This window comes from Balaenoptera physalus (genome assembly GCF_965194825.1).
Source record: "Balaenoptera physalus genome assembly, chromosome: 9".
Lineage (NCBI taxonomy): Eukaryota > Metazoa > Chordata > Mammalia > Artiodactyla > Balaenopteridae > Balaenoptera > Balaenoptera physalus.
Window position 1 is genome coordinate 94,934,744 of NC_138888.1, and position 21,545 is coordinate 94,956,288.

The following is a 21,545-nucleotide window of genomic DNA, read 5'->3' on the forward strand; positions in this document are numbered from 1 at the left end:
TATTTCTCTGTCTTTTCATTTTGCTTAACTTACTGTTTGGGTCCTCCTTTTCACAGGCTGCCGGTTCATAGTTCCCGTTGTTTTTGGTGTCTGCCTCCAGTGGGTAAGGTTGGTTCAGTGGCTTGTGTAGGCTTCCTGGTGGAGGAGACTGGTGTCTGTGTTACGGTGGGTGGAGCTGGACCTTGTCTTTCTGGTGGGCAGGGCTGGGTCCGTTGTTGTGTTTTGTGGTGTCTGTGAACTTAGTATGATTTTAGGCAGCCTCTCTGCTAATGGATGGGGTTGTGTGCCTGTCTTGCTAGTTGTTTGGCATGGGGCGTCCAGCACTGGTACTTGCTGGCTGTTGGGTGGAGGTGGGTCTTAGTGTTGAGACAGAGATCTCTGGGAGACCTCTCACCGATTGATAGTATGTGGGGCTGGGAGGTCTCTGGTGGTCCAATGTCCTGAACTTGGTTTTCTCACCTCAGAGGCTCAGGCCTGACACCAGGCCGGAGCACCAAGACCCTGTCAACCACACGGCTCAGAAGAATAGGGAGAAAAAATGAAAGAAAAAATAAGAATAATAAAAAAAATTAAAAAGATAAATAAAATGATTAAAATTAAAAAATTATTAAAAGAAAAAAATAAAAAATAATTAAAAACAAAGAAGAGAGCAACCAAACCAATAAACAAATCCACCAATGATAGCAAGCGCTAAAAACTATATTAAGATAAACATAAAAATCAGAAACACGTCAGTCGCTGACAGCAAACCTCAAGTCTACAGTTGCTCCCAAAGTCTACTCCCTCCATTTTGGGTTGATTAGTTGTCTATTCAGGTATTCCACATATGCAGGGTACTTCAAGGTAACTGGGGATTTAATCCGATGCTCCTGAGGCTGCTGGGAGATATTTCCCTTTCTCTTCTTTGTTGGCACAGCTCCTGGTGTTCAGCTTTTGTTTTGGCCCTGCCTCTGTGTGTAGGTTGCCCTCAGGCTTCTGTTCCGGCCCAGACAGGATGGGGTTAAAGCAGCAGCTGATTAGGGGGCTCTAACTCACTCAGGCCAGGGGGAGGGAGGGGTATGGAATGCAGGGCAAGCCTGTGGCGGCAGAGGCCGGCGTGACGTTGCAGCAGCCCAAGGCGCGCCGTGCGTTCTCCCGGGGAAGTTGTCCCTGGATCACGGGACCCTGGCGGTGGCGGGCTGCACAGGCTCCCGGGAGGGAGGTGTGTATAGTGACCTGTGCTCGCACACAAGCTTCTTGGTGGCGGCAGCAGTAGCCTTAGCGTCTCATGCCTACTTCTGGGGTTCGAGTTGATGGTCGCGGCTCGTGACCATCTCTGGAGCTCATTTAGGCAGTGCTCTGCCTTCTGTGGGCAGACAGGGAAGGAATCCCTTCTCCTCGTGCACCCTGAAACAACTGTCTCTTGCCTCTTAGGCAGCTCCAGACTTTTTCCTGGTCTCCCTCCTGGCTAGCTGTGGCGCACTAGCCCCCTTCAGGCTGTGTTCAGGCAGCCAACCCCAGTCCTCTCCCTGGGGTGTGACCTCCGAAGCCCAAGCCTCAGCTCCCAGCCCCTGCGCGCCCCGGCGGGTGAGCAGACAAGCCTCTCAGGCTGGTGAGTGCTGGTCGGCACCAATCCTCTGTGTGGGAATCTCTCTGCTTTGCCCTCTGCACCCCTGTTGCTGCGCTCTCCTCCGTGGCTCTGAACTTTCCCTCTGCCCACCCCGTCTCTGCCAGTGAAGGGGCTTCCTAGTGTGTGGATTTTTCCTCCTTCACAGCTCCCTCCCACTGGTGTGGGTGCCATCCCTATTCTTTTGTCTCTGTTTTTTCTTTTTTCTTTTTCCCTACCCAGGTACGTGGGGAGTTTCTTGCCTTTTGGGAAGTCTGAGGTCTTCTGCCAGCATTCAGTAGGTGTTCTGTAGGAGCTGTTCCACATGTAGATGTATTTTTGATGTATTTGTGGGGAGGAAGGTGATCTCCATGTCTTACTCCTCTGCCATCTTGAAGGTCCCTCCCTGTTGTATTTTTTAGATTAAGTGATATCATATGTCTTTCTCTGTCTTATTTCACTTAACATAATCCTCTCCAAGTCCATTCATGTTGCTGCAAATTTTATTCTTTTTTTATTGCTGAATGGTATTCTAGTGTGTGTGTGTGTGTGTGTGTGTGTGTGTGTGTGTGAGTGTGTGTGTGTATGGGATCACATCTTTATCCATTCATCTCTTGCTGAACACTTAGGTTGCTTTCATAACTCAGCAATTATAAATAATACTGTTAAGAGCATTGGGGTGCATGTATCTTTTCTAATTATTGTTTTTCAGATATATACCCAGGGGGGTCATATGGTAGTTTTATTTTTAGTTTTTTAAGAAACCTCCATAGTGTTTTCCATAGCGGCTGTATCAACTTACATTCCCATCAACCGTGTACAAGGGTTCTCTTTCCTCCACATCCTCGCCAACATTAGTTATTTGTTGTCTTTTTGATGATGGCCTGTCTGACAGGTGTGAGATAATATCTCATTGTGGTTTTGATTTGAATTTCCCTGATGATTAGCTATGTTGAGCATCTTTTCATGTGCCTGTTGACCATCTGCATTTCCTCTTTGGAAAAATGTCTATTCAGTTCTTCTGCCCATATTTTTATTCCAGTTGTTTTGTTTTTTTGATGTTGACTTTTATGAGCTGTTTATATATGTTGGATATTAACCCCTTATTAGTCATATCATTTGCAAATAGTTTCTCCCATTCTGTGGGTTTTTTTTTCATTTTTCTTTTAACATACACATATATATGTATTTGTGTGTGTATGTATGTATATATATATAAATAGCTGTCTTTGTCCTTATATGCTGATTCCATTATTTCTGTCATTTCTGGTTCTATTTCTATTAACTGATGCTTTTTCTCATGGCTATGAGTTACACATTCTTTCTTTGTCACATGCTGTGATGTCTGAATGAATGTAGACATTAATGATATCATATTGTTGAGCTTCTGTATTATGTTGTTCCAGCAGGCAGCTAATCTAGCTGTGAATCAGCAAGAAATCTTCAAGGTGTGTTTCCAAGCTCTGTTAGAATCCCTCCAGCATAGCCTTTTCTTAGGACTATAAAGTACTATACTGCTAAGCTATAACATTTTAAGGTCTCTACTGAATGCCTTATTAAGTAAGGTCTTGTTTTTATATCTGGATAGAATTTGGATGGTCCCAAGCACTGTGTGAGGTCTGGCCATTATGCAGCTCACAATTTCTTTGTAATATTTCTTTCCTGAGTAGTTTTTCTTTGCCTTGTGAATTGTCCTCCTACACATGTGCAGCTTAGTATTCAACAAATAATCCAGAAAACCTCTGTTCAAATTTCTTGAGCTCTTCTTTTCAGGGTTTTCTTCTCTCCATGACCCCGACCCAGACATTCTCTGCATCAGTTCTCTGGAACTCCAGTCTCTGCCCCATCAGTTCAGTGAGACTGCTGGGACTTGGCTGGGCTTCACCTGTACCACAGTCCAGAAAGGGCCTCCACGCCAAAAGTCAAGGCAATCATGGGGCTCACATAGTTTGCTTCCCTTATTTCAGGAATTGCAATTTTGTACTGCCTATTGTCTGAAATTCACTAAGTCATATATTTGTCCAGTTTTAGCTGTTTACATTGGGAAGCCTATTCTGTTAACAATGAACTTTATGACTTTTTAAATACTTTTTAATAAGTTCCAAGAAATTTTATTTTTTAAAAAAATTAGACATTTTATTATGCTTTTTCCAAAAAATCATCTTAATATGCAAGTTTGAGATGCAAATCAATAAGAGTTGAATGCAGTTAATGTAATAAAGTCAACTTCTGAAATGTATCTCCATGAATCAACTTCAGAAAATAGTTAATGTTAAGTTTTATATCAGAGGTCAAAATGTATACAGCAATGACCTATATATCCAACAATAAGACTATGTCTAAGAGACAATAAATAAAACTGGAAAGTCAAAAAGTATGTAGTATGACTTTAATATTTATATTTTTACTTATAGATTTTTTTGCATAATCCATATTATATATAATATATATTACTGTTTATAGCTGATGAAAAATTAAATAATTTAAGCCTGACATTTATAATAGTCAGCTAACATCTAATATTAAAATAAAACTTGTCTTCTTTCCTTGTTTGTACATCTGCCTCTCCCATTCCACAGTACTTTTCCCTGAGTCCCTGTTCTCTTTCTGACTATGATTTCATGATTGCCATATAGTGATATTCCCCTAATTTTTATGTGTGTCCCTTCCTTTCCCTCAAGTTTTAATTTCATATTTCCATCTGCCTATATTTAGATTATTTCAATATTTCCTCATATTCAATATTTACAAACTCAATTTATTCTGCTCACAAAGAAGCATTGCTTCCCATTTACCTAATTCTTCTTAGTGATATTTTTCCTATCTCTTAGTTTTATTATAATATTAATTTTTGCACTGATTCTTCTCTCTCCTTCACATTAAATCTTTTCTTGAGTCCTCTGGATAACACTTCTTATATACAAGTGGTTATTTCTACTCCTGCTTGTGGAAGACTAATTACATTGAGAGTCCCGAATAAATGGCTTCCCTGCATTCACGCCCTTTGCCCTGTATTCCCTCCTATTCTGATGCCATCTCTTACCACCATGTTACTGAATTTCTGAGTCTTACATGTGATAGACACCTTGGACTGACTACATCATTAGTCATTCTATCACCCTTTTAGAGTAAAGAAGCTGAAAAAGCATAAAACTACATTTTCTATACTTCTTTGATGCTAGGGTTCTGAATATGCTGTTGGCTTAGAAATAAACGGACTCACAAAAACTGAATTAGTTGAAAGTGAATCACATAGTGAGACAGGACAACACAGGGCATATATCTGGCTGTTGTATATTGCAGCAGGACTGTTTTATGGACCCTGTGACTGTAGTAGTAGCTCCTTGAGTCAGCAGGCAGCTTCCTGGTCATGACGGCAAAGGCAGCAATTCCTTTGGAGCCTATTCCTATTCAGCTGGGTAGTTGCGGGGGTCATTCATGAAAGTACGGCCTAGTCTCTTCTTCAACAATTCCATAGCTATTCATGTATCCTTTTCTGCTTAAATTGGCTGGAGTGAATTCTGTTATCCATTGTTAAGAATGCTGATGAATAGTTTCCTTGTCTTTAAACAACGATACTAATATCTTGAAGGGTTACTAAAAGGATTGAATGGGACAATTCGGGTAAAGCATAACACGTATTACCCGCCAAAAACTAGTTCTTGTTGTTGTGTTATTGTTACTCTTATTCTAAAGTGGCTTAACAATCAGAATGCCTGGGTTTGAATTATGGCTCTTAGCATATGTTCTTTCTGCAACCTTGCTCAAGTTGTGTAACTGCTCTAAGGCTTGACTTCTTTATCTATAAACTAGGTAAATAATATAACTACTTCATGTATTTTGGTAAAAATTAAATGAGAATATGTAAATAAAATTTTCTTTTCTGTGTTTTGTTATTCTCCACACAAATCTGATTCCATCAAACTAATTTCCCACATTGCTTCCTATTTTTAATGCCATGACCTCACACTGTTTCCTCAGAATTCTGGGCACACTTTTTAAAACTAACACCCAGTGCCTCAACATTATGTATTCTCTCCTTTTCAATTCAAATCCATTTTTCAAGCTGTTCCTTTTTCATGAAATCTTTTCAGGGACTTGCAAACTACCTTGATCACTTCCTTGATCTTGGAGCTCCTACAAACGGCACCATGCATTTTAACACTTCACTGTTTTTTTCCACTAGTAAATGTGCCTTATTTCTTTCTCAAATGGATTTTTAGCTCCTTGAGATCAGTAACAACTACTTTTAAAAAATATATCTAACAGAGCTCTTTCAAGTGTTCACCATTTAACAGTCACTTGAAAAACTGCTGACTAGATGATTTACCATGACATTGATTGAATTCAAGTAGATTATATAATATTTTGGAATATGTTATTAAATGTGGAGAACTTAGACGTAAGAACTTGGTTAAAAGCATTTAATATTATATAAATATATACATATATTTCTCTTATTAATTTTTCTCTTTACCAAAACATTTGTCTCTGATTTCCTTTATTTATGCTTAATTCTAACCACAGAAACAATAATAATATTAAGTGAGCTGAGAAAGTGAACACATAATATGCCACTGTCAACATTAAAACATGGGAATGGGGCTTCCCTGGCGGCGCAGTGGTTGAGAATCTGCCTGCCAATGCAGAAGACATGGGTTCGAGACCTGGTCTGGGAAGATCCCACATGCTGCAGAGCAACTAGGCCCGTGAGCCACAATTACTGAGCCTGCACGTCTGGAGCCTGTGCTCCGCAACAAGAGAGGCCGCGATAGTGAGAGGCCCACGCACCGCGATGAAGAGTGGCCCCCGCTTGCCACAACTAGAGGAAGCCCTCGCACAGAAACGAAGACCCAACACAGCCATAAATAAATAAATTAATTAATTAAAAAAAAAAGATACACTAGCTTAAAAAAAAAAATACATGGGAATGACTTCTGTTCCTTAGACACATTTGTCAGCAGTGACATAAGATTCTGCACAGATAAAAGAGCATTGTTTTCAACCTTGGTTGCACACTGGAATCATCTGTAGAACTTTAACAATACCAATACCTGCGTCTTAACCCCAGAGACCTCCATTTCACTCGATTGGCATATGGCTTGGCAACGGAATATTTAAAGTTAGCCACATGAGTGTCATGAGCAATTAGGAATAAGAACCACTGGTCAGAGGCTGTTCTCTATTTATCATCCTCTCCTGTTCACTTTCCTCTCACTGCTTTGCTTTAGGAACACACTGCCTTCTTGGAGAGGTTTAAGGCTATTCCTTTGCCATCACTAGTGACACCTTTGGCACATATATACCAGTAAGGATGATAAAATGGCATTATTTTGAAAACTATTTTCTGAAAATATCTTTCTGTAATTTCAGCAGGCAGCAACAGTATTTATGTACATTAGAAATAAGGTAACAACTAAAATATCAGCCTGGCAAAAAGAGAGGGGAGGAGAAAGGGAAAGAAAAGTCTACAGCTGCATTAACTATAAATGAAAGTTACAGTGTCAAGTTATATGTACCTGATTGATGGCGCCCAGATCATCAGCAAAGCTGTTTACTTCTGACAGAAGCAGAGATATTATAGATTTTCTCAACAAGCTGCAACTTCCCAGGGTTACCAGACTCTCAGAGACATACTGCTGCACCTGAAACTAAAGATCAAAATGAGTAGGTTTCTATTTTCTATCAAGTTAGCTCAAAATATATTTAATGGGCACTTTCTAAAATTTACTGCTGAGTTCCATGCTGCAGGGAGTACAAAAAGTGTCAATATAATTCTGGGTCAGTCTCAAGCAAAACTGTGAAACAGACAGATTATCATAATAGAAGTAATGAAATTTTATAGCAGTTAATATTTTGAAATGTGTGACAAGGTGCTAAAATGGAAGTTTTAGCTGAAGAACCAAAAGATCATATCATTTAGACAGAGTACATACAGAATGAATCAAGATGATAAAACAAGACTCTCAAGCCCTTACCCACTAAATATACTGGGTGGGGCAAAAAGTGCCTTTGTTTTTTTAAGTAAAAATAAAAGACGCAGCTTTCATTTTCACCAAGAACTTTATTGAACAACATATTCACCCTTTTGCTCCACTACCTTCTGCCATTTTTCAGGCAACTTCATAATTCCATCTATCCAAAACATTTTATTTTTTTGAGCAAAGAACTGTTCCAGGTACCTTTTACAGTCTTCCAGGGAATGGAAATTTTTTCCATTAAGAGAATTTTGTAAAGACCTAAATCAATGGAAATCTGAAGGTGCAATGTCTGGTGAATAGGGCGGATGAATCAGAACTTCCCAGCCAAGCTGTAACAATTTTTGCCTGGTCATCAAAGAAACGTGTAGTCTTGCGTTATCCTGATGGAAGATTATGCATTTTCTGTTGACTAATTCTGGACACTTTTCATTGAGTGCTGCTTTCAGTTGGTCTAACTGGGGGCAGTACTTGTTGGAATTAATCGTTTGGTTTTCTGGAAGAAGCTCGTAATAGAGGACTCCCTTCCAATCCCACCATATACACAACATCACCTTCTCTGGATGAAGACCTGCCTTTGGTATAGTTGGTGGTGATTCATTTCACTTGCCCCACGATCTCTTCTGTGCCACATAGTTGTACAGTATCCGCTTTTCATTGCCCGTCACAATTTGTTTTTAAAATGGAATGTTTTCATCACATTTTAGTAGAGAATTGCATGGGGAAATATGGTCAAGAAGGTTTTGTTCACTTAACTTATGTGGAACCCAAACATCAAAGCGATTCACGTAACCAAGCTGGTGCAAATGATTTTCAACGCTTGATTTGACTAAGTCGGATTTGAGTACATAGGCTATCTCCCGCGTGGTATAATGTTGATTGTTCTCAATTAATGTCTCCATTTGATCGCTATCAACTTCAGCTGGTCTACCCGACCGTGGAGCATCGTCCAGCGAGAAATCTCCAGCAAGAAACTTCGCAAACCACTTTAGACACGTTCAATCAGTCACAGCACCTTCTGTACACACTGCACAAATCTTTTTGTGTGTTTCTGTTGCATTTTTACCTTTCTTGAAATAATAAAGCATAATATGCCAAACTGTTGCTTTTTTTTCTTCCAGATCTTCAATATTAGAATGGCTACACAAAAATTCACCAATTTTGATGTCTTTTTTTTAAAAGCACGTTGATATGACAGCTGTCACATACAGTCTTAACAAAATTGTTTCGAATGAAGTTAAAGACAACTAAGTGCTACTAAAGCCATCTTACGGAAAAAAATCAAACGAACCTTTTGGCCCACCCAATAGATATGGAGATATAGAGGTAGAGGTGGATAAACAGGGTAAGAGGAAAAAGTTTGAAGACGTTTTTGGGGGAGAGTCCTACCTCCACGTTGCAGAGGGACAGGTGTGTGTGGGCGTGGGTGTTTATTCTCCACTAGTCAAAAGTCTAAAGTCACAATGTTTTAGAGTGAGGAGAAAGAAATGTGGGACTCTGAATTTTCATCTAGAGGCAGCAAAAGAACTCGTCATTAAATAAATTTCAAAAGATCATGGGAGACAATGAACTATATCCCCTATAGTTAGGAGGAGAAAGGCCATTTGATTATAATTCACATTAAGTTGCATATAACTCATATCTGGAATTTCATTAAATCTTTCCTTTAATATATCTGGGAGAAAGGAGGCTTCAAGGAGTATCTCAAAACACAGAAACAGCATCTGCCTTGCCATTGTTCTCTATGGGCTTAAAATCCTATTGAGAAGACACTGCTTTTATATGTAAAATGTTTAAATGACAATGCTTAAATAACTAATGCCATATGAAACTAGGAAATGCCATCTGTGTCCTTCACAATGTATACTTAATATAGATATTTCTCAAACTGATATTTTAATAATATACTTTAACTTTAAAAGTTAATCAGTGACACTAAGGAAGAGAATGGATTATAGACTTCAAAAGAAATTTCTATTATAAATCTGGACATGCATAACTAGCTGTTAATAATAATTTTTGAAATCAACTTATCAAATTTAAAACTAAAACCACATCAATTTATTATCATAGAAAATCATAGTTATTTATCATTGTTATTTCCCAACAATGTAATTAGCTAAGACTCCCATCTTTTGTAACTCTCCAGTATGACTTATTAGATGTCACATGTTTTACAACATTTTAATTTGTACCTGAAAAAAGAGTACTTTTACCGAAGCTCTAAAAAACTTCGGCTGAGTATTTCACTGATGCTTTAATTGTTTATTTATCTTTTTTCCTGAATATTTAATCTTTAGGAGATAACTTAAAGAGAAGAAAAATTTCACCATAAACTGAAAGGGACTTTACAGAATGGGGATGAAATGAAAGTGTGACAGGGTAGGCTGCAGACTCTGGAGCCCAACACTGCCTGAGTCAAATCCCAACTCCATGCTTACTAACTTGTACTAACAACTTACTTAACCTTTTATGTCTCAGCTTACACATCTGCAAAACAGTGACTGGGACAGCACCCACTACATAGAATTGTGCATATTAAGTGAGACAGCAAAACTGATTAACATAGTGTCCAGCCCCTAGCAAGTGCCCAATAAGTGTTAAATGTTATAATGTAGGATAATAATGTAAAAGCATTGAAGGTTATACGTGTAAATTCATTGACCCTTAAGAAGTTAAATACTAGAAATAAAATCCACTTGTCTAGAGTTAATACAGTCCTTTTAGAGGACATTGCTGAGAAGGAAAGTTCACCACAAAGAGCTTTTCCACAATACAGCTATGAACCGTGACTGTCTCCCCACTATGACTGAGGTTCAAACGAGAGCAAAGACTAAGTACAGAGCCATTAAGGTGATTTAAAATTCTGTGAATATTATTATAAAATGGCCTCTCTTCTTCCTTACATTTTAACTGTCACTTGCCCTTTTGTAAATGCAGTGGAACTTTGAGAGGCTGACGTGGAGGCCTGGGCTCATATTACGCATGAGGCAACTGCAGCGGAAACCACGGAAGGACCTGCCAACACCCACGCCATCATTTTCTACTCTAGCACATCTTTCTGCATTTCAGGGACAGAGGAGCTAGAAATAAATTTCCCCAGATTCCTCTGCAGTTAGGATTTTGGATGAGGTTTGAGTTCTGCCAATCTGAGCGCTCATTTGAGAACCGGATTTAGCAGTGCATTATGGAAGAAGAGAAGCAGGCTCAGGGCATGAGTTTTGCTGGCGCGGACTGTAGCAGAGGCGGCACAGTTCTGGCTTATCCTGCAGCTGGTTCAGAGGCTTCCTGCGTTTCCAGGTTCTTAATCCTAGTAGATGCAGTGGGATGCTATCTTGGTGACCCACTGGTTTAGGGAGTCATTGCTGTAAACTCAGTCTTCCCAAAGGTGCTTGGATCTATATATCCACCTGGAAGATTCACAGAGCTCAGTGCCAAGTTGAAGTCTTGAAATATTCAGGGGTGGAAATTCCTACCACATGCCCAATAAATTTGCCTATTTGACCTGTGCAGGACATTGAAGGATCTTGGAGAATAACAGTGAATTATCACAAAATTAATCGGGTGGTGTTCGTAGTTACACAGTGCTAATTACTGTTCCAGATGTAGCTCCCTGCCTCTGATACATGTTAGACAGGTCTTGATCTGGGGGTTTGCATTCACCTAGGAGACAGCAGGGCACTTTTCCTGTCCTATTAAGGCTATGTCAACTTGCTGGCTCCGGGCCATTATTTAATAGTTCATAGGATTCTGATCATTGAAACGTTCCACAGGACATCGTGCAAGTGCACTGTACTGATGACATCATGCTGATATGGCAGGGGTTTTGAGGGCCCTGGTAAATCACATGCATTCCAGAGAGCGAACCCCAGAATTCAGGTGCCTGAAACACTTGGGCAGTTTCTGGGTCTTAGGCATGTGGGAATACACCCCTAAAGTGAAAAACATGTTGCTTTAGATGTACTTACTATCACTAATAAACAGATACAATGCTTGATGGGTCTCTGGATATTTGAGGCAACATATATTTCTTTGGTTTTCTACTCAGATGCATATATGGAGAAACCACAAGGCTGTGAACTTTGAGAAGGGCCCAGAGGAGCATATTGAGATCTCTAGCTGGTCTACGTTGGGGAACAAGAGGCTCTGCCACATGGACCTTATGACCAGTAAGAGCCAATATTCCTGGAGCTAATCAGTACACCTGTAGCTGACCCTAATGAGACAATCACAAGGGGGGGGGGGCACTTGGGTATGGGAAGAAAGTCATAATTTTCTTGACAAGTAAATATTACCCTTTATAGAAAAAAGAAAAACTCCTTGCTTATGCTATTTGGCCCCAGTAGTGACTGAATGAGTGCCTGATAGTGGGACACCAAGTGACTATATGCCCAGAGCTGCTCATCTGAACTGGGTGTTACCTAAGGTTAGGTATACACAGCAATACTCCATCATCAAGTAGTTGTACTAGATACAAAATTGGGATCAAGCGGGAACTAAAAACAGAAGTAAATTTTCCTTGAACAGTTAGTTCCAGCTAGAATACTACTTCTTATAAGACGGAGTGATAGGAAACTTATGTTCTAAACCAGTGACCAATATCCGATGCTCTTTCTCCCACATCCAGAATACACAGGTTCAGGAGCCAAGGTATGAAAGTAAGGCTGGGAACTCTCAATATTACATCTAATGATTTATTGGAAAAGTGTTATTCCCATCCTTGTGGCATTGGATCTTGTCTTAGAGGTCTACATAACCAAGTGAAAATGGTTCCAACCAAAGGACTGAACAATGGCTTCGTAAACTGGAAGCTGAGATTTCCACCTGGCTACATGGATTTCTTCATGCCACTGTACCAATGGCAAAAAAGAAGTTCCTGTGTTGGCTGGTGCAACTGACCTCTATGGTGGAGGAAAACAGGCATTTACAATGCCATGTTAGCAGGGAAGATTACATCTGGAAGCCAGGGATTGCCCTCTATTTCTGACATGTCCAAGTGGCAGAAATAAATGAATACTACAGCAACCTCATGAGGCAAGATGACCAAAAGGTCAGATCCTTCAGGGATGAAACTCTGGGTAAATCAACTAAGTGAGGTTCTGGCTGAGGACAAAGGGAGAATGTAATTGGCAGTGGAGGAAGAAAACCAATACAAATTATGGACTTATAACCAGTTATAGAAACGAAGGCCATGATGGGTTACTTTATTCCTTCTTTGTGGGTATGTGTGTGTGTTTGTGTATTTTATAATTTAGTCCATGAATTACAAAGTATCAAACTAGAATTGTGACTGAACTAGCATAGGGATGATCATCACATCACACTCTATCACACGAGAAGATCGAGACTGAATCCTTCCTTTTGATAAGAGGTCTATAGATTTTTGTTTCTATAGAGCACTGGTACATTATGTTTTCACAGCACATTGCTGTTGCTGTTGAGATTTGGTGGAAGTTTGAATATGGGAAAAAGGGAGTATATGAACGTTGAATAATTAGAGGAGCAGTCCACAGCAGGTAGACGGGGATCACCACTCAAATATTCTTCACGCATGTTTCCAGTGATAAAGAGGCTAAAACTCTCTTTTAGAGAGGGTTCTGGATATAATGTAAATGTTTGTAGTAAGTCGATCTGATGTAAGACATAGTCAGAATTACTTGAGGTGAAAGGCAGGTTGCAGGGCATCCCTTTTGAATGATGATACGGTTCCTAGAAGATGCAGCAGGATTCTGGAACAGATGGCAGACGTCTTCCTGATTCAGGAGATTCCTGATGATGACAGAAGTGCTATCGATCTGGGACTGGCAGCTTTGGAAACTTCTATCTCTGTGCTGCCTCGATCACGGCAGAAGCAGCGGCAGCCCTGATCCTGTGGTGTGGTTTACAAGAAGAGATTTTAAGACAAATTTCAGAACTGTGCTTAATGTGAGCACTGATCCCAAAGATACAAATTCAGTAGAGAAAGAGAAAAGAGTAAAAAGAACCAAGCAGAGATTCAAGAACATGTGAAATAAAAACTCAAGGCAGATGAGCCCAGAAGCAGAATGAAGATGACTGAGGAAAGAGTCTATGTACTTGAATACAGGTCAGTAGAATTCATGCAGCCTGAGGAATGCACAGAATCTCAGGGGCGCATGGGACAATATACACAGGTCTATCAAGTGTAATTGGGATCCAGAAGGAGAAATGGGTCAGAACAGGCAGAAAATGTTTGAACAAATAATGGCTGAAAACTCCCTGAATTTGGCTAAAGACATACATTAAAGAATCTCCTTGAACCCAAGCAATAAATATAAAAAGAAAAAATAAAGCCTAGACATATCAGAGCCAAATCCTTAAAACTGTGGATAAAGAGACAAAGTTGAGAGCAATCAGAGAAAAATGACACCTTACAGGGAACATAATACAAATAACTGTGGACTTCCCATCAGAAACTATGGTGGTTAGAAAAGACTAGATTATTATCTTTAAATTGCTGGAAAAAAAAGAAATGTCAACCTAGTATTCTATATCCAGGAAAAAATCCTTCAAGAATGAAGGTGAAATAGACATTTTCAGGTAAAATAGATATTTTCAGATAAAAAGTAAAAGTAAGAAAATAGGTAACCAACAGAGCCACAGTATAAGAAATGCTAAGATAAATTATTTTTATGCTTAGTAGAAATGATACTAGTGGAAAATTTGAATCTTCAGGAAGAAATGAAGGGCATCAAAAATGGTAACTATTTGGGTAAATATAAAAGTTTATTTTCCCCTTAATTTCTTCAAAATACAAGTAAAAATATATACAATATTGTCTTGGATATGGATGTAATACATGTGACAATTATAGCAAAAGAAATAAGGGCATGAGCCAATGATCAATTTATCGCCTCTCAGCTCCAAATTCACCCTTCAATATATGATCAGTGATAACAGACACCATTCTTTTAAATGTCTCTCCTTTACATGAGCAACACAGTAGGTTTCTTAGCAGAGGATGCTGAGAAAGGATTAACTGCAGGAGAAAGAAGGTTTCCTGCTGTTTCTGGCTGCTGCACAGCGGGCCGGCGGCGTGGATGGGAGGACATCTGGTGGAGCTCAGCCCCAGTTGCCCATCCAGAACATCAGGTCCCCTGAAGACCTTGCAAGCTCACCCTAGCCTGGCGATAATCCTCCCATAACCCTCTCTCCACAGAAACCTCCTGCCCTGGATGCCTTCTGCAGGCATCAGGGTGGCTCATCTGCAGCCCAGAAGGTTCCTGCCAAGCTGACCCTTCCTCTGTGGCTTTCCTGTGACCTGGAGGGTTTCCTCTGAGCCCCCACTCCCTGTGTACACTCACTCCACTAATTGCTGACCACCTGAATCCTGCTGCGTGAAAATACGACATATCGATACTTGTGTAATACAGCTGAAGATGCTCTTGGAGGCAAATTTAGGGGGGAAGCATGGGAAGAAAAGCCTAAATCAAAGTAACTGATCATTCACTATTTCTTACCTTCATTCATCTGGAAAGCAGAAGCTAAGCTGCCTTTGAGGGCCTTAGAGATTATACTGCCCACCCCCCATCAGCCAACAATGACTTTTGCAATTTGATCTTTTTTTTTGTTTTGTTTTTGGATAACAGCTCTCCATTTGCCACCCTCCCCCACCAGCCCCTGGCAACCACTAACCTACATTCTGTCTCTACTCTGTCTCTATGGATTTACCTATCTGGGCATTTCATGTAATAGAATGATACTACATGTGGTGTTCGCGTCTGACTTGTGCCATTTAGAATACTTTTTCGAAGTTCATAAATTCTGTAGCGTGTATCAGTATGCCATTCTTTTTAATGGCCAAATAATAGTCCATTGTATTAATGAATATACGATTGTTGTTTATCCACCCATCAACTGACGGACATTTGGGTTGTTTCCATTTTTTGGCTATTAGGAATATTGCTGCTATGAACATTCATGTACACGTTTTTAGATAGATACATGTTTCAACTCTCTTGAACACACACCTAGGAGTGGAACTGCTCAGTAACATGATAACTCTATATTTAACTTTTTGAGGAAATGCCAAACTGTTTTCCAAAGTGACTACACCATTTTATATTCCCACCAGCAATGTACAATGATGAGTTTCTCCACATCTTTGTTACACCCTCATCAACACCTGCTATCTTTTTTATTTTAGCCATCCTACTGGATGCGAAGTAGTATCTCACCGTGCTTTTGGTTTGTACTTCCCTTAAGGACTAATGCTTCTGAGTATCTTTTCATGTTGTTTATTAGCCATCTGTATATTTCCTTTGCAGAAATATCTACTCAACTCATTTGCCTATTTTTATTGGTTCATTTATTTTTTTATTATTATTGAGTTTTAAGAGTTTCTTATATAGTGTGGATATAGGTCCCATATCAGATATATGACTTGCAAAAATTTTCTCCCATTCTGTGGGATGTCTGTCTATTTTCCTGTTATCACTAATAGCACACAAGTTTATTTATGTTTTTTCTTTTGGCATCTCTGTGTTTGGTTTCACATCTAAGAAACAAATGCCTAGCCCTAGGTCAGAAATAATTACTCCTATGTTTGCTCCTCAGAATTTACAGTTTTAGTTCTTTAACCTATGATCCATTTTGAGTTAGTTTTGGTATATGGTCCATTTGCATGTGGATATCCAGTTGTTCCAGGACCATTTGTTGAAAAACTATTTTTACCACACTGAATTGTTTTAGTACCCTTGTTGAGATCAACTGTCTACAAATTTAAGGGTTTACTGACAGATCCTCAATTCTATTACATTAATATATATACGTATCCTTAACCCTTACTCTTTGCTATAGATTTGTAGCAAGTTTTGTATTTAGGACATGTGAATCCTCCAACTTTGTTCTCCTTTTTGAAGATTATTTTGGTTATTCTGGGTCCTTTTCATTTCCATGTGAACTTTAGTGTCAGCTTGTCAATTTCTGCAAAAAAATGTGGCTGGGATTTTAATAGGGATTGTGTGGGATCTCTAGATCAATTTGGGGAATATTACCATCTTAATAATATAATCCCAGAACATGAAATATTTTTCTCTTTGATTTCTTTCAACAATGTCTTGTAGTTTTTAGCAAGGATATCTCGTACTTCTCTTGATAATTTATTCCTAAGTATTTTGTTATTTTCATGCTAATATAAACAGAATTATCTTAATTTCATTTTAGAATCAAATCACTTTTTGAATATGTATTTTATATATAACTTCCCTTAATATATATTTTTCTTAAACATGTGCAAGAAACTTGGGTTAGAAACAACTAAATTATCAATACATTCTTCCTATAGTATTTAAGATAAATCAATAAACCTAAGAATTGTGGGTGGGAAGCAAAAAAAAAAAATTACATACAGCATCTCCTTCAGTTCCCTTTTTGCTTCAAAAAAATTACCCTCAGCCATTAAAGGTGGGAAATGAAATTTGTAACAGAATTATATCATCAAAGTGGTACTGCTGTGTAGCATTTTCATGAATATTTGGGATATACAATACTATGGATTCTATAATTATCTCTATATTCTCTAAAACGTCCATCACATAACCTCTCAGGAGGCTCCCATAACTTGGGGTGTAACTTGCCTATCCCTCTGCTGCTGCTATAGCTACTACTAGGATACTTACAACTATTACTACTACTATCCCCACCTCTGAGAGGTGAGATAATCTGGTCACTAAGAGTTCAGACTCTGAAGCCAGATGCCTGTTCAAAACTTGACTCTGCAAAGTACTCCCTATGTGACCACTGGGAAGTTACCACACTTCTCTTCACCTCAGTTTTCTCACTTGTAAAAGGGGGATAAGAAGAGTTAAAATTTCATAGGCTTGTTTTGAAAAATAGATGAGTTAATACACGGAGGTACTTGTAACAGTGCTTGGCACATAGAAATGCCCAATAAATGTCAGCTATTTTCAACTCCAAGAAAAGAAGATAGCAAAATGGAAGTATGGAAATGTCTTTTTTTCATCCCACCTGCAGCTTTATGAAGCGCTTACATCTCCTCTACCCTATTGCTTCTCTCAAGAAGGAGAGGTGCAGGAATGATTGGGTTCTGGACTGAAGTGCCAAAGAAGGAACAGGTTGGGTAAAAAAATAACAGGATCTGTGCCTCTGGCTTTCGCTCTCAGGGAACATCATCTCTTTGTGACTGCAGTGATAGGAGACTCTTAGTTGGGTGCCCATCTCCTGACCAAGAGTACATCCCAGTTTAAAAAAAAAGAAGGGAAAAAGGGTGATAATTAGGAGAAACAAGGTATGGCCAAGAATGCCTAGATCAAGCACTATTGTTGGCCAGAGATATGCACATATGCCTGACACAGGTACATCCCAGTTCTTTAAGGCAACGTTACAGGTAGGCCTTCATTATAGTAGGGCTTTTGCTCTAAAGACAGTGCATAGGTCTGTGGGCAGAATTCTGGAAATCTTTTCCTCAGAGGCGCCACTAAGGAGAAATCTACAAACTAGAGCTTAGCAGGTTTCCAAAGGAGAGACCTAGTGTTGGATAACACTGGTCGGCGGGAGGGATAACTTCAACGAAGTGTGTTTAGAAAGACAGTAATAGTAGACAAGTTCAGACCCTGTCAGAACAGCAAGAAGTGACAGGCACCCTGGCAATCAAGTTCAATACGAGAAAGAAGGGTCTGAGAAGAGGTCATGTTTGAAAATCCGTGATCAGCTGTACACTGCAGGATCTCAGTTTTGAGGATAAAGTAAGAAATTGGGAAGGCTGACAATGCAGGGAACCAAGCAGAGAGAAATAAGACAGGAACTCAGTTCCCATGCCTGCCAGACAGGGGCAAAGCACAAAATATGCTTACTGGGCTTAGAATGTGAGGTCTGCAGTTCTAGAAGCACTACTGATTTGAGATGAAATTATCCAGGGCTCGAGGAAGAGTTAAGCACACAGATATGGGTCAACTGACTGCTGGGGAAATAGGTAGAAGGGGCAAAGTCCCACTATGTGAAGACACTCAAATACTTCATGTATTCATGATACTTCATGTATCATGGAGCTCCAAAATAAAGCAAGGCTTTAAAAAAAAGCAAAAGGTAGGCAAACGTTTGATTAAGTTTAGGGAATGGAGGACAAAGAAGGGGCAGTCTCACTGTAAAAAATGGTGGTACAGGGCTAACAGATGACCAAAAAAAACCCTGTACATTTACTTCCCATTTTTCCCATTCAAAGGGATGATCTTCAATCTGGAGATAATAAAAAATAGTATAAATAGAAGATAATATAATGCAGAATTAGAAGTTCAAATTCAGTGATTACTGGGTAGAGCAGATGTAAGTGCTTTGTAAAGCTGCAGATGTGATGAGAAAAAAAGACATACTGTGAGAACTGAACTACTTGAACTGAGCTCAAAGTTTAAAGAATTTTATCCTAAAGTACACAAGGTACTTGTAGACGTGACTGATAATATATTCATGATAACTGTTGAGAAATCAGAAAAAAGGCCCTAAGGAATAGAAATGGGCAAGCGACACATGGATTTAAAAAAAATATGGGAGTAGATGTCTTGATTCATAGAATAATACATATGTGGATACTGGGACAATTCTAGACATTACTATGCAGAAAAATTTTGACAACTAAGAGAAGCACACAGAGTCCAGGGGAAAAGTGCATCAATTAATAAACGTCAGGCACACTAACCTTAATTCCTGTCCTGTTATGATAGAGTTGCTATACTCAATCAAAAGAAGTCCCAGACATAGAATGTACTGATTTCAACAAAGGCTCTGAGCAAGCCTTTAGGATTTCTTGTGGATATACTAGGGGCCGTATGGGGTTCAGGCTGGTTGAATGAACTGCATATGAATTACATGTGTGGACTGTAACTGCAGGGGCTCCTCTAACACCAAGCCACAGTATTTGGTCGTTTGGTCATATTTTTAATGAATAATTTGAACAAAATCTTGCAGATCAAAATTTAAACTATGCAATACTGGAAGAGACAGCTAGTGCTGTGGTAGCAAAACCAAGATTCAAATGAACTCCTTAAGCTACAATAACTAGCCCTAACTAAGTGAAATTTAATAGGGATATGTGAAAAGTTATGTTTATTTAAATTCCTATAACTGCTGAAAACAAGAATTGTAACTATAGATATTGAAAGTACCTTTTTTTTAATCTGCTAAGTACTTACTCAGGTTGGTGCTAAGGACAATTAACATTCAGAAGAATCCAAAAGGTCCCAAAAGGGAACAGTGGTACCTTCATAAAGGTCTGCATATTTCCTATAAGATTTCTCACGTAGGCTCAGACACGGGATAGGCAGTGATTTCTGTTAGACTTTGTCATTTTGTTCAAGCCAATGTGACTGAGAATCTGGAAAGGTCTGGGGCCCTATCCAATAAACTTTAAAACAGCCATCTGCCTATATGCAGAGCAGATCTTGCTTATTTATGACCAACTTCTCAAACGCAGCAGATTAACTGAACAAAATTTCATTTCCTTATCATTGGGAACTGTGTGACATTTGAATGGAAGTCAAAAGTAAATAATAATAATAACATGGCATTTTATACGCTCAAAAGGATCTGAGGGGGTTGTAGAAATTCTATGCTTTGTCATTTATTCAGATGGTTCCTATCCTTGAGTCACTGACATGTGTTTAAAGATGTACATGCTAGTAAGAGATACATCATATCACACTTCACAAAAGAATAACAGCAAACATGTGAGCGCTAGCAAGTTCACACTGAATTCTGGGAAACAAATCTGAAGAAAACAGTTTGAGATCAAAGGTACATAATTATCACTGAAGAACCAAACAAGTAGTAGAGATTAGTTACATGGAAGGACTGCCTTGGATATGCATTAGGATGCTGAACCACGCCTTCTCTTTCTATGCTATCTATTTGTATAACTCTACTAATGAAGGAAACTAAGTTAAACCAACTAAAAATGTCTATTAGAACAACAAGAACTATGCTAGTTTCTTCTGCCTAACAATTTAGGCAAAAGAGTTGGGATACTCCATTTAGTATCCCAACAACACTGATAATGGCATTCCCCATTTTAAAAGAATTTGAAAAATGAGGCAATTAAGACTAAAAAATGTTAAGGTGACATGGTGAGTGGCAGAGTCTAGTACTAGATTCAGATTTTTTTTTCAACTTGAATGTCTATTATCTCTGTTGCCAGTAAAGTAAAACTTACAGGATAACATGGCAACAGAGTAGCAGAAAATAATCAGTAAAAATACACTGCAATTTATTAAGCTTTTATGTTGCATTATGCACAATGCTTAGTGTCTATATATTATATCATTTAATCCTCAAAACAATCCTAGGAGGAGGTATAATCTCAATCTAAATAATAGGAATTCAGTTGAGAGACAGTAATCTGTGCAAAGTTAGATCAAATACACATTAGAATCAGAATCCTCTTGTGCTCTTAACCATTGCATACCTAAAGCTATCATATCCCAGTCTCTCATGGAGGCATAATTAATCCGAAAGCCCCCAAGAGCATTCATGGAGAATGTTGCCATATTGCCATAACCACTTGCCATATTTTGATAAGAATGTTATTACCACTTTGAATTAAAGATACAATTACTGGACTATAAAGTATCGATTTCTGTTACTAGACCAACACTGGAAACAAGCTGAACTGTAAGGGAAAAGAGCCTCAAATACAGAGGTACAGATGGTATCAGCCCTAAATCTGGGTGGACAATGCACTGATAATTGTCTCCTACTTCCTGAAGCATCTAACATTATATTTCACCCCTTTATTTCCCTAGTATTCTATAGTTAACATGCATTAATTGTATAAAACAAGAAAACCAAAGTCTATGTAGAACAAAATATATATGTTCTAGGGAATGTTACTCCAGGAAAGCTGGGGAAATAAACAGGTATGAAAACCCTCTTCCCATAAATGTTACAAGCACACCTATGAAACTTCTGAAATAACCAAAATATTCAGCAATATAAACTGTAGCTATTAATATAAA

The 21,545-nt window shown here is 38.9% G+C and overlaps 1 protein-coding gene across 4 annotated transcripts in view; it reads right to left on the minus strand.

The window, feature by feature from the left end:
- MEI4 (meiotic double-stranded break formation protein 4) overlaps positions 1-21,545 on the minus strand; it is a 255,740-nt gene that overhangs the window by 75,901 nt on the left and 158,294 nt on the right. For 3 of the 4 annotated variants that reach the window (XM_082474217.1, XM_082474216.1, XM_082474219.1), the window contains exon 4: positions 7,105-7,236. The exons of the other annotated variant lie outside the window; for it this stretch is intronic. In XM_082474217.1, the coding sequence (XP_082330343.1) occupies positions 7,105-7,236 (132 nt within the window). The remainder of the gene's footprint in view (positions 1-7,104; positions 7,237-21,545) is intronic. 4 annotated transcript variants of the gene reach the window in all.